Genomic DNA, 14,084 nt, shown 5'->3' with positions numbered 1-14,084 from the left:
TATACTGTCTGCACTGTGTTCATCCTGCCTTTGTGTCATTTAATTTCATAAGACACATCTTCGACACATCTGTGGTCATTCTGTGGGCAAGGGGCAGGGTCATCCACTCGTGCATTTTACCAGTAAGTCTATGGTCTAATGAGTCTTCTCAAATACCTCCTGTGGATAGGCCAAGTACCCCCAGTGGTCCTAGTACCCTTGGTTGGGAACCACTGTCCTAAAACAATGATAAAAAATACATTGGTACGCGTCAAGGTCTGAGAGTACCTCACTTTGAAACATCTTCATTCGGAGTGTTTTCCATTTCGTGCCTACTGAACATGACCCTGTTTTGTGACCTTTATTGTTGTTTTCTGGGAACCCTTTATGTCCCTTATATACCCATGGGTATAATATTTCCTCCAGCATAATAGTTTTATAATGAAGCCATAATCCCTGGGCTGTTAGTGTACACACGCAGAGCCATTTCCCTATGGACAAATAGCACCCCACAAGAGATTACACACTACGTACACACACTCTCCACGTTGTTGGCGCAGGAAGATTGCATGAGCACAAACAATAAAATCCCTGATCCCAGGAGGTGCGTAGTACACCCTATCTCCAGGTTGACTCTTCAGAGGGGAGCAAAGTTGCACACAGACGCCCTCTAATCCGTAGCGTATTGTTTGACCCATGGCGAACTTGACTACTATGGTCGACAACTGCTGCGCCTTCGAATCTCCCATTCTGGACCTGGTCCTTCCTCCTATCCTGGTGCTGGAGTTCATGTTCGGGCTGATGGGGAACATTGTGGCTCTGTGGATGTTTATCTTCCACATGGACACCTGGAAGCCCAACTCTGTCTACCTCGCACATCTTGCCGTGGCTGACTCCATCGTCCTGTTCTGTCTGCCCTTCAGAGCCGACTACTACAGACGTGGCAAAAACTGGATCCATGGTGATGTCCTGTGCCGGCTTATGCTGTTCCTGTTGGCGGCCAACCGTGCCGCTGGCATCTTCTTCCTTACTGCGGTGGCCGTAGACCGTTACTTCAAGATCGTTCACCCTATGAACAAGATCAACCGGATGGGCCTGAACTATGCTCTGTGGGTGTCTCTGGGCCTGTGGGGCCTGATCATCGCTGCAACCGGGTACCTGCTGGCCAATGAACACTTCTTCTACCGCAACAACCGGACACAGTGCGAGAGCTTCAACATCTGCATGGGCTTCAGCCCGCTGTTTACGTGGCACAACACCTTCTACATAATCCAGTTCTTCCTGCCAACCACCATCGTCACCTTCTGCACCGTCTGCATAACCTGGCAGCTGAAGAACAAGACGCTTGACACCGGAGGGAAGATCAAGCGGGCGGTGCAGTTCGTCATGGCCGTGGCACTCATCTTCATCATTTGCTTCTTCCCCAGTACGGTGTCTCGGATCGCTGTGTGGATCCTCAAGGCCTGGTACAACGAATGCCGGTATTTCCAAGAGGCCAATCTGGCGTTCTACACCTCTGTGTGTTTCACCTACTTCAACAGCGTGCTGAACCCCATCGTATACTACTTTTCCAGCCCGGCCTTCAACGGGACCTTCCTAAAGCTGTTCAACAGACTGCTGGGGAGGAAAGAGGACGAGGAACAGTCAGCCTCGCCTGTGAATGGGACCGGGATCGGCAGTCCCAACACAGTATCAGGGAGGATCTGAAGTGGTAGTTAGTCACTTCTAACCACTGATCCAGAATCTGGGCCTGGGCATGTACTCGCGAAGTGTCTCAGAGTAAGTCTTATTCATTGTGATCTAAAATACAAAACTGATCCTAGATCAGCACTCATATGTTGAGACCCTTTGTGAATATGGACCCAGAAGGATCTGACTCGGTGTGGTTATTTCTACTCCTACTGCAGGGTTCCCCAACTGGTGGCCCACAGGTGAATTTATTTGGCCCCCCAAGTTTTCTGAGCAAAACAAATATATATATATTTTTTTTGTTATTGTTGTTGGACATAAAATATTATAAAAACACCAGCAAAAATAAATCAAGTGATTTTAATTATGGATATCTGTTCCAAAGAATTCCCACACATAAAAGACAAATACAATATATATGTGATCATATGTAAATGTAAGCAAGGTTTGAAATGATTATGTTTTATTTATAATTATGTTCTGGCCCCCTGACCATGCTCAAGAATAAATCTGCCTGCGGCTCAATCTAATTGATGATCCCTGTTCTACCGGAATATTGTTGTCTGTCAGTGACCACGTTTACATGCGCACAGTATTCCAGACAGTAGCTCATATCCCGATTAAGGTCTTATTCGGGATAAGCTGTTTACATGCACCTTTGATATCCCAGTCATGAGTATCCGTTTAAACATGAATAAACAGAATATTCCTAATTTAAGTATATGGGTTAAATGGAATAGTATCTGAAATATGGACACTGACTGTACGCCTGTAACCTCTCACATGTAGAGTAATATAATATTAACTCCTGCAGAAATATGCATATCTTGCAGTGAAATTATACCTCAAATGTTTATTTATTTCACCTTTATTTAACCAGGTAGGCAAGTTGAGAACAAGTTCTCATTTACAATTGCGACCTGGACAAGATAAAGCAAAGCAGTTCGACACATACAACAACACAGAGTTACACATGGAGTAAAACAAACATACAGTCAATAATACAGTATAAAAACAAGTCTATATACAATGTGAGCAAATGAGGTGAGATAAGGGAGGTAAAGGCAAAAAAGGCCATGGTGGCGAAGTAAATCCAATATAGCAAGTAAAACACTGGAATGGTAGATTTGCAGTGGAAGAAAGTGCAAAGTGGAAATAGAAATAATGGGGTGCAAAGGAGCAAAATAAATACAGTAGGGGAAGAGGTAGTTGTTTGGGCTAAATTATAGATGTACATTTAAATTATAGATGTACATGTACGTTTTGTCTAGGGAACAGAAGTGGAGAAATATGATTTATTTCAGCATCTCTTGAGAAAATGTTAATGTGCTTGTAATGTGTTATCTTTGACACTGTTATGCAAGCAGACAGTAGTTCAACAAAATAAAATATGCAGCCAAGACGAACTGAAGTCTTATCAGAAACATGTTTTGTAGTTTTTCTCAGTTTATCATTTCCTTAAAACGGTCAAACTGATGACATTTGGACATTTTGCACAGGACCAGTCTTACCGCTTTTTAGGAGTTTTCTCCCCAGTCCCTAAATGAAACAGACAGACAACTTTACCGGTGTTAACTAGATTACTAATGCATTCATTCTATCGATGTGAGACATTATTCTGGTGAGCACTCCTTTATTTAGTCTTCTGGGGCAAAAGGTTATGACTGACAGAAGAGAAGCTGCATGTATCAAACTGTTGACAATGTCCTACCAAATGTCGGAAATAATAATATGGCTTACCGAATGTCGAAAATTATTAACAGAAACGTCTAAATTAGGGGTGAAAGTAGCCAGTAGTAAATGATAGTAAATTAATTATAGGCAAAATTATTACGTAATTATTGTGGCTCGAACTGCGCAGGTAGTCTACTTTTTGAAGTGATTTGTTTGACAATCAGATGAAAACATCATCACACAACACCCCATGATATGTGAAACTGAGCCTGCGTAGACCGCAAAAACAACAGTAACGGGATAAAATGTTTGGGTGCCACAGTATCCCATCTTAGATCAGCATATCCCAGGCATGCATCAACTCAAAAACAGAATACTTGAGTATCCCGAATAATAAAGGGATATTGGTGTGCATGTAAACATGGTCAGTGAAGAATCTCGAACCAGACGTGAAGGAAGCTAAGGAGGGTGGAGATAGGCGTCTGCAGAGAAGAATGCCTATTTTAACATTAAAGATAATCATTTTTGTTGCTGTATATTGGTTGCTGTATATAGCCAACAACCAAATGTTATGTTGATGTTCGATAGCTGAAAGTACAAATAAATAGGTTTGAACAATAACAATGACACGGCAATCATTCATGTAGTATTTCATATTTACAATAGTCTGTATTTGATTCGTTTTTGATATGCTTATGATTAAAGTAAATTCTTTGTGAATGAATTGTCATTTCCACCAAATATTTCCAGAGGGATTATTTACAATGAAAGTCTTACTTGTCGAATAAAATGACTTTCCAAGTGATACAAATGTGTTTTGTGAGGTTGTCTAGGGTTTTATAAGTGCTCAGCAATGCATGAATAAGTGTTGTAAAAAAGATCACAGATAATGTGGAATATTTAAGTGTTTGCATAAAAGCACATTTCATTGCTTGTTATTTTATAACATTTACAATATGATTTTAGCGATCCCTCTACATTTAACACACCCTTTGATTATATTTGGGCTATGTTTATTATGCCTGTGGAAATAACACAGTGGATGGATGGAGGGAGAAAGTTCAGAGTCAAACGAGAGAGGATGCTCCGGCTGACGTCAGTCGGGGGAAGGGCTGGCTGCTCAAGAAACCTGGCGGCGCAGGGTTTGGGTATTGTCGGGCTTACTGCAGCGTCTAGCTGGTTATCTTAATCGTTTCGATCAAAACAAACAGTGATTTATCGACAACGCTTCAGGTAAGCAATAGATGTTTTTACATAACACGCATATCCCCATTGTTTTTCTTTTTATGCAATGGAAAGCTGCCTAGCTAGCCACTGAAATTCCGACAGGGAGGGAAAGAAGCGAAGGCATCGGGAATTAAATCCACTGGTCCAAAGCAGAAGTGCGTAGCGGGTTAGCTAGCTAGTTATCTCCGCAAGTGACTATTCTCTCATACAATACATAAGTGGATGAGAGCATATATCGTACTTTCAATAAAGCAAAATTGCTCAATCAGGTTGCAGGTCGTGCTAGGTGTGTCAGCTAGCCAAGCAGGCGTCAGTCACATTCAGACCAGGACATGCCATCATTCTTCCTCTGTTCTAACCAGCTGGTGGCTAGCAGTAAATAGCCAGCTAACAGAAAGTATTAAAAGTAACCTATCTAATATCTATCAATATCATCACTCAAGAGCAATATAGCTAGATAACGTATAGCCATTATGGAAAGTTGCAGTGAGTGTGGGTGTAGACTGGGATGAGGAGAGACGCACCTGCTTGGAGAGACTGACTCATAGTAAATTGAGGTCAAAGGCAAGTTGTATTCATCCTCAGTAAAGCTGTCCTGTAACTGATGCTTTGGTCAGCTAGCTAGATATTTGACTAGCAATAGCAAACCATTCCTCAATCATTACTTGGACCACTGTCTATCTATTTGACTTAGACACACCTTATGCTATGGAAAGATCATCATTTTACATTTTAGTCATTTAGCAGACACTCTTATCCATCCACTGTGTTATTTTTTCCACAGGCATAATAAACATAGCCCAAATATAATCAAAGGGTGTGTTAAAGGTAGAGTGATCGCTAAAATGTGAGTACCTACATTTTCTTACTTTTTCTTATCATCAGCAGATAAGCTTAAAAGTAACGGTTAACTTGGCTTTGTTTCAATATTCATGTGTTATAATACATGTATTACGATCTGGAGAGTGGTTCTACAGAGAGTTAATAGCAGCCAGAGACAATAACAGCTCTATTTGACAGCATCATACTGGAATTGTTTTGGTCTAACACCAAGGGGAGGAGCGTCCCTGTCTACATCACCATGCAGGGAGAACCATGCAATTGCAGCCTGCAATTCCGGGCGTTCCTACATTCCAGCATCTACACAAACCCCTCTTTATACTTCTATTGGTTACGCTAGGGCGGGAGAGCTCCAGTACATTAGGTGGCGTTAATGCACAATAACGTTGGATGCCAGCCGCAGATACACCCCACACAGGGCGGGGGCGACAACGGTAGCTAGCTAGCCGTACAGTGGTAGACAGTGTCCTTCGTCCCTGCCTGTCGGGCACTGTTTTTCCGCAGTTCTATTAACAACGGCAAGGGCAGGAGGGAGTTTAGCCAGCTAAACTCAGCAAAAAAAGAAACAGCCCTTTTTCAGGACCCTGTCTTTCAAAGATAATTTGTAAAAATCCAAATAACTTCACAGATCTTCATTGTAAAAGGTTTAAACACTGGTTCCCATGCTTGTTCAATTAACCATAAACAATTAATGAACATGCACCTGTAACAGTGTAGGTTTCGTCCCTCTCTTCGCCCCAACCCGGGCTCGAACCAGGGACCCTTGCACACATCAACAACTGACACCCACGAAGCATCGTTACCCATCGCGCCACAAAAGCCGCGGCCCTTGCAACGCAAGGGGAAACCCTACTTCAAGTCTCAGAGCGAGTGACGTCATTGATTGAAACGCTATTAGCACGCACCACCGCTAACTAACTAGCCATTTCACATCGGTTACACTCACCCCCCTTTTGACCTCCTCCCTTTTCCGCAGCAACCAATGATCCGGGTCAACAGCATCAATGTAGGTTCCGTCCCTCTCTTCACCCCAACCTGGGCTCGAACCAGGGACCCTTGCACACATCAACAACTGACACCCACCGAAGCATCGTTACCCATCGCGCCACAAAAGCCGCGGCCCTTGCAACGCAAGGGGAAACCCTACTTCAAGTCTCAGAGCGAGTGACGTCACTGATTGAAACGCTATTAACTAACTAGCCATTTCACATCGGTTACACACCTGTGGAGCGGTCGGTAAGACACTAATAGCTTACAGTCGGTAGGTCAATCGAGGTCACAGTTTTGAAAACTTAGGACACTAAAGAGGCCTTTCTACTGACTCTGAAAAACACCAAAAGAAAGATGCTCAGGATCCCTGCTCATCTGCGTGAACGTGCCTTAGGCATGCTGCAAGGAGGCATGAGGACTGCAGATGTGGCCAGGGCAATAAATTGCAATATCTGTACTGTGAGACGCCTAAGACAGCGCTACAGGGAGACAGGATGGACAGCTGATCGTCCTCGCAGTGGCAGACCACGTGTAACATCACCTGCACAGGATCGGTACATCCGAACATCACACCTGCGGGACAGATACAGGATGGCAACAACAACTGCCCGAGTTACACCAGGAACGCACAATCCCTCCATCAGTGCTCAGACTGTCTGCAATAGGCTGAGAGAGGCTGTACTGAGGGCTTGTAGGCCTGTTGTAAGGCAGGTCCTCACCAGACATCACCGGCAACAACGTCGCCTATGGGCACAAACCCACCGTCGCTGGACCAGACAGGACTGGCAAAAAGTGCTCTTCACTGACGAGTCGCAGTTTTGTCTCACCAGGGCTGATGGTCGGATACGCGTTTATCGTTGAAGGAATGAGTGTTACACCGAGGCCTGTACTCTGGAGCAGGATTGATTTGGAGGTGGAGGGTCCGTCATGTCCTGGGGCGGTGTGTTACAGCATCATCGGACTGAGTTTGTTATCATTGCAGGTAATCTCAACGCTGTACGTTACAGGGAAGATCCTCCTCCCTCATGTGATACCTTTCCTGCAGGCTCATCCTGACATGACCCTCCAGCATGACAATCCCACCAGCCGTACTGCTCGTTCTGTGCGTGATTTCCTGCAAGACAGGAATGTCAGTGTTCTGCCAGCAAAGAGCCCGGATCTCAATCCCATTGAGCATGTCTGGGACCTGTTGGATCGGAGGGTGAGGGCTAGGGCCATTGCCCCCAGAAATGTCTGGGAACTTGCAGGTGCCTTGGTGGAAGGGTGGGGTAACATCTCACAGCAAGAACTGGCAAATCTGGTGCAGTCCATGAGGAGGAGATGCACTGCAGTACTTAATGTAGCTGGTGGCCACACCAGATACTGACTGTTACTTTTGATTTTGACCCCCCTTTTGTTCAGGGACACATTATTCCATTTCTGTTAGTCACATGTCTGTGGAACTTGTTCAGTTTATGTCTCAGTTGCTGAATCTTATGTTCATACAAATATTTACACATGTTAAGTTTGCTGAAAATAAACATAGTTGACAGTGAGAGGACTTTTCCTTTTTTGCTGAGTTTAGTTCGGTACATAGCAGGCGAGCAAGCTAGCTAGTTAGCTCTAGCTAACACACGGTGTCGATCGGTAGACAGTGTCCTTTGCCCCCACCTGTCGGGCACAGTTTACACAGCAGGCGGGAGGTAGGGGCGACACGTATGCTAGCTTGTCACTAACAAGCTAGTTAGCGATTACATGATGTCGCCCACTAGCCTCCCACCTTCTGTGATAGCGGGGGCGAGCGGTAAACAGTGTCCTTCACCCCCGCCTGTAGGGTGTCATGTAAAAATATTCCCTGCATGAAATAGTTCCCAATCGTTCTGATTGTGTTGTGATTGTGACGTCATGTTGTACATTTTCTCACAGCGTGAAAATGTTCCCAGTTCAATAATTGCATGCGAGTCTCTTTATGTGGATGGATGAGCTCTTGCGGATGTGTCTCGGTGTTTAAGCATTTGTTTGAGCAGTTCTGTTAACGACGGTGAGAGCAGGTGTTCAGCAGGCGGGAGCGAAGGACACTGTCTATCGGTGAATTTAAACAAACACTATATCGCCTCAAAACATGTTTAAAACTATAGTTTTTAATATAATGTATTGACAGTCCTTGCATCCATAGTCCTGTCTGAATTTGAGATCGGTTACATTTCTCCAGCCCCCTCAGTCTTTTATTGAAACATGGGTGGGGACAAGCTGTGTTATTGTTTCTACTGCTGATTGCCGATTTAAAGGGCACTAGCCTATATACAGTTGAAGTCGGAAGTTTACATACACTTAGGTTGGAGTCATTAAAACTCGTTTTTCAACCACTCCACAAATTTCTTGTTAACAAACTATAGTTTTGGCAAGTCGGTTAGGACATATACTTTGTGTATGACACAAGTCATTTTTCCAACAATTGTTTACAGACAGATTATTTCAATTATAATTTACTGTATCAGTGGGTCAGAAGTTTACATACACTAAGTTGACTGTGACTTTAAACAGCTTGGAAAATTCCAGAAATGATATAAGGGCTTTAGAAGCTTCTGATAGGCTAATTGGCATCATTTGAGTCAATTGGAGGTGTACCTGTGGATGTATTTCAAGGCCTACCTTCAAACTCAGTGCCTCTTTGCTTGACATCATGGGAAAATCAAAAGAAATCAGCCAAGACCTCCACAAGTCTGGTTCATCTTTGGGAGCAATTTTCATCTGTACAAACAATAGTACGCAAGTATAAACACCATGGGACCACACAGCCATCATACCGCTCAGGAAGGAGACGCGTTCTGTCTCCTAGAGATGAAAGTACTTTGGTGCGAAAAGTGCAAATCAATCCCAGAACAACAGCAAAGGACCTTGTGAAGATGCAGGAGGAAACAGGTACAAAAGTATCTATATCCACAGTAAAACGAGTCCTATATCGACATAACCTGAAAGGCCGCTCAGCAAGGAAGAAGCCAATGCTCCAAAACTGCGATTAAAAAGCCAGACTACGGTTTGCAACTGCACATGGGGACAAAGATCGTACTTTTTGGAGAAATGTCCTCTGGTCTGATGAAACAAAAATGTAACTGTTTGGCCATAATGACCATCGTTATGTTTGGAGGAAAAAGGGGGAGGCTTGCAAGCCGAAGAACACCATCCCAACCGTGAAGCACGGGGGTGGCAGCATCATGTTGTGGGGGTGCTTTGCTGCAGGAGGGACTGGTGCACTACACAAAATAGATGGCATCATGAGGATGGAAAATGATGTGGATATATTGAAGCAACATCTCAAGACATCAGTCAGGAAGTTAAAGCTTGGTCTTCCAAATGGACCCCAAGCACACTTCAAAAGCTGTGGCAAAATGGCTTAAGGACAACAAAGTCAAGGTAATTGGAGTGGCCATCACAAAGCCCTGACCTCAATCCCATAGAAAATTTGTGGGCAGAACTGAAAAAGCTCGTGCAAGCAAGGAGGACTACAAACCTGACTCAGTTACACCGGCTCTGTCAGGAGGAATGGGCCAAAATTCACCCAACTTATTGTGGAAGGCTACCCGAAACATTTGACCCAAGTTAAACAATTTAAAGGCAATGCTACCAAATACTAATTGAGTGTATGTAAACTTCTGACCCACTGGGAATGTGATGAAAGATGTCAAAGCTGAAATAAATCATTCTCTCTACTATTATTCTGACATTTCACATTCCTAAAATAAAGTGGTGATCCTAACTGACCTAAAACAGAGAATCTTTACTAGGATTAAATGTCAGGAATTGTAAAAAACTGAGTTTAAATATATTTGGCTAAGGTGTATGTAAACTTCTGACTTCAACTGTAAATGCAAGCCATTGGCCTAATTGAAGCAATGATCGACCTGACTGTGGTCAAACTAGTGTTGAGCTGCGTCCAAGATTCAGACAGTTCCTATAGTGTCTTTCCCCCCATAGGGAAGACAGAGAACAAGTGGCCAATGTTTCCCAGCTAAACCCTGACTGGATGAGAGATGGGACTGGAGAAACTCTCTGAGCCTCCTTAGATATAGGATGTCTACTCTGCTTTGTTTAAGGCCGTTCAGTCATGTCATTCTGGACAGATATCTTAGTCACTAGTCAGGCCTGTCCAGTAACAAGCACCGTTCCAGAAGTACAATGTAGTTATAATGATGTGTTTTCCTGATTGTGTGTGTGTGTACCTTGTAAGTGGTGGCGGCAGGAAGCCTAGTGGTTAGAGTGTTGGACTAGTAACTGAAAGGTTGCAAGATCAAATCCCCGAGCTGACAAGTTAAACATCTGTTGTTCTGCCCCTGAACAAGGCAGTTAACCCATTGTTCCTAGGCTGTCATTGTAAATAAGAATTTGTTCTTAACTGACTTGCCTGGTTAAATAAAGGTTAAATTAAAAAAAGTGAAATGCTGCTGGTTCAGTTTAAAATGTCTTGACTTCCTGTCCATTGTGTGTTTGGCCTTAAACTGAGCTGTTGCTTTGTGGGTCTGTCCTTTTCTGTCCCATTCTCCTTCTCTCTTCATCTCTTCCCTCCCCTCTCTCTTTCTCCCTCTCTCTTTCTCCCTCTTTCTGTCTGTCTGTCTGTCTGTCTGTCTGTCTGTCTGTCTGTCTGTCTGTCTGTCTGTCTGTCTGTCTGTCTGTCTGTCTGTCTGTCTGTCTGTCTGTCTGTCTGTCTGTCTGTCTGTCTGTCTGTCTGTCTGTCTGTCTCTGCTCTCTCTCTAGTCCCCTACTACTTCCTGATGTATAAACATTGTAATTACATAATCATACTACCACAGACACTGTCACTGTGCTTATGATCATTATTCAATAATGAGCTTCATAATGAATTGCATGTTATTTTTGTGAAAACGAAATCCAAATGACATCTATTTACACCTATCCTGTGTCTCCCAGGCCTGGGCCTCAAGGTGGGGCAGAGTGAGGTGGGTGGTGGGGAAGGAAGGCCTAGCCCCCATCCTTACAAGAGGCCAGCCCCAGCTTCTGCTCCAGTAGCCCCTAGCCCCCCATCCTTACAGGAGGCCAGCCCCAGCTTCCACTCCAGTATCCCCTTAGCCTAAGCCCCTCCAGGACCGAGAAGGGACCATGAGCACAGGCAAGCCCAGCGGAATCAAGCCCCCCAGTAAGATAAGCAGGCCAACTGGGTTACCAACACGCACCTCCCCTTCCTCTGGTAAGAATCAGCCGCAGGGCTCATCATGTATGCGCTGCTGCTGATGATGATGATGATGATTGTTTTTCTAGCTGCTTCCAAGCCTGTGCCCCCTGAGAAGTCTCCCACCCAGGATGGAGCAGTGGACTACCGGGTGGGGGAGAAGGTGTGGGTCAACGGCAACAAGCCAGGATATGTCCACTTCCTGGGGGATACACAGTTTGCTCCGGGCCAGTGGGTCGGCATCGTCCTGGATGAGGCTATCGGGAAGAACGACGGGTCGGTGGCAGGTGTCCAGTATTTCCAGTGTGAGGACGGCAGAGGGATATTCACACGGCCCTCCAAGCTGACCAAGACAGCTATGCCGGAGAGGGAGGCCAATGGTGGGCAGCCTAACCCTGGCGAGACAGGGGCCAAGTCCCCTACCGCTGCTGCAGTGGCTGCTATTACCACTGGTAACAGCACCAAGACACCGCTGAGTAGAACCGTGACCGGCAGTGGGTCAATGTCCAACCTCTCTGAGACCGACTCAGCCAGGAAGACCAGAAGAGAACTGAGACTGGGAGACCGCGTGCTGGTAAGTGTGTGTCTGTTTGTGTGTTTGTGTGTGTTTATGTTAGTGTATGTGTGCTCATGTTTGTGTTTCTGGCTCACAGATGTGTTAACTCACAGCTCTTTCTCCTTCTTTACCAACCTCTCTTTCTCTCCCCCACCTCTCTTTCTCTCAAGGTGGGGGGTACTAAGGCAGGGGTGGTGAGGTTCATGGGGGAGACAGAGTTTGCCAAGGGGGAGTGGTGTGGAGTGGAGCTGGACGAACCTCTTGGGAAGAATGATGGAGCCGTGGCTGGATCCAGGTTGGATATATTATGACACACGTATAGACAGAGAGCCTTAAAATAATGATACTGAATAAAAACCTGTCCTCCTCTTATGATTCAGGTGTAGTGCAAGTAAAAAAATAAATGAATCAAATCACATTTTATTTGTCACATGCGCCGAATACAACAGGTGTACACTTTACAGTGAAATGCTTACTCACCAGCCCTTTCTCAACAATGCAGAGTTAAAAAGTAAGAAGATTAGCAAGAATTATAATAGAAAATAGTAACACAATAAATAACAATAACGAGGCTATATAGAAGGAGTACCAGTACAGAGTCAATGTGCAGAGATACGAGGTAACTGAGGTAATATGTACATGTAGGTAGTAGGGGTAACAGTGACTAACCAATCAGGATAGATAATAAACAGAGTAGCAGCAGCGTGAAGACTGTGAAAGTGTGTCTATGTGTGAGTGTCTGTGTGTGTTTGTCGTCAATATGCATGTGTGTGTGTGTTTTTTGTGAGTGAGAGTATGTAGTGTGTGTGTATGAGTGTCAGTGTAGTATGTGTGAGTGTGTGGGTAGAGCGGTGAGTGTATAGAGCCAGTGCAACAAAAAAAGGGGGTCAATGCAAATAGTCCGGGTGGCCATGTGATGAACTGTTCATCAATCTTATGGCTTGGGGGTAGAAGCTGTTCAGGAGCCTTTTAGTGCAAGACTTGGTGCACTGGTACCGCTTGCCGTGCGGTAGCAGATATAACAGTTTATGACTTGGGGGGGCTGAAATCTTTGACAATTTTTGGGGCCTTCCTCTGACACCGCCTGGTATAGAGGTCCTGGATGGCAGGCAGCTCGGCCCCAGTGATGTACTGGGCCATATACACTACCATATGTAACGCCTTGCGGTCGGATGCCAAGCAGTTGCCATACCAAGCGGTGATGCAGCCAGTCAAGATGCTCTCAATGGTGCAGCTGTAGAACGTTTGGAGGTTCTGAGGACCCATGCCAAATACTTTCAACCCCATGAGGGGGAAGAGGCGTTTTCGTTCCCTCTTCACGACTCTGTTGATATGTGTGTGGACCATGATAGGACCTTATTGATGTGGACACCGAGGAACATGAAGCTCTTGACCCGCGCCACTACAGCCACCTCAATGTGAATGGGGGGGCTCGGCCCTCCGTTTCCTGTAGTCCACGATCAGCTCCCTTGTCTTGCTGATGTTGAAGGAGAGGTTGTCCTGGTACCACACTGCCAGGTCTCTGACCTCCTCCCTGTAGGCTGTGTTACTGTCGTTGGTGATCAGGCCTACCACTGTCACGTCATCGGCAAAGTTAACGATGTTGTTGGAGTCGTGCGCGGCCATGCAGTCGTAGGTGAACAGGGAGTACAGGAAGGTACTAAGCACACACCCATGAGGGGCCCCCGTGTTGAGGGTCAGCGTGGCATATGTGTTGTTACCTACCCTCACCACCTGGGGGCGGCCCATCAGGAAGTCCAGGATCCAGTTGCAGAGGGAGGTGTTTAGTCCCAGAGTCCTTAGCTTAGTGGTGAGCTTGGAGGGCACTATGGTGTTAAACACTGAGCTGTAGTCAATGCACAGCATTCTTAAGTAGGTGTTCCTTTTGTCCAGGTGGGAAAGGGCAGTGTGGTGTGTAGTACAGATTGCGTCATCTGTGGATCTGTTGGGGCGGTATAAGAATTG

The 14,084-nt window shown here is 45.2% G+C and overlaps 2 protein-coding genes across 3 annotated transcripts in view; both read left to right on the top strand.

Moving 5' to 3' along the window:
• Nucleotides 1–84: 84 nt before the first annotated feature.
• On the top strand, nucleotides 85–2,222 carry LOC106568291 (hydroxycarboxylic acid receptor 2-like). Its single transcript, XM_014138487.3, has one exon. It carries the CDS (start codon nucleotides 676–678, stop codon nucleotides 1,684–1,686), a length of 1,011 nt encoding a protein of 336 aa, XP_013993962.3. The 5' UTR covers nucleotides 85–675; the 3' UTR covers nucleotides 1,687–2,222.
• A 2,232-nt stretch (nucleotides 2,223–4,454) lies between these two features.
• Nucleotides 4,455–14,084, top strand: part of LOC106568293 (CAP-Gly domain-containing linker protein 1) — a 51,667-nt gene continuing 42,037 nt past the window's right edge. For both annotated transcript variants that reach the window (XM_082960488.1, XM_014138495.3), the window contains exons 1-5: nucleotides 4,455–4,575; nucleotides 5,354–5,416; nucleotides 11,305–11,581; nucleotides 11,653–12,137; nucleotides 12,290–12,414. In XM_082960488.1, the coding sequence (XP_082816614.1) occupies nucleotides 11,494–11,581; nucleotides 11,653–12,137; nucleotides 12,290–12,414 (698 nt within the window). In that variant the 5' untranslated portion in view covers nucleotides 4,455–4,575; nucleotides 5,354–5,416; nucleotides 11,305–11,493. The remainder of the gene's footprint in view (nucleotides 4,576–5,353; nucleotides 5,417–11,304; nucleotides 11,582–11,652; nucleotides 12,138–12,289; nucleotides 12,415–14,084) is intronic.

Source organism: Salmo salar, chromosome 13 (genome assembly GCF_965601325.2).
Source record: "Salmo salar chromosome 13, fSalSal1, whole genome shotgun sequence".
NCBI lineage: Eukaryota > Metazoa > Chordata > Actinopteri > Salmoniformes > Salmonidae > Salmo > Salmo salar.
Note: the sequence above shows the minus strand (reverse complement) of the source record. Positions and strands in the feature narration are given on the sequence as shown.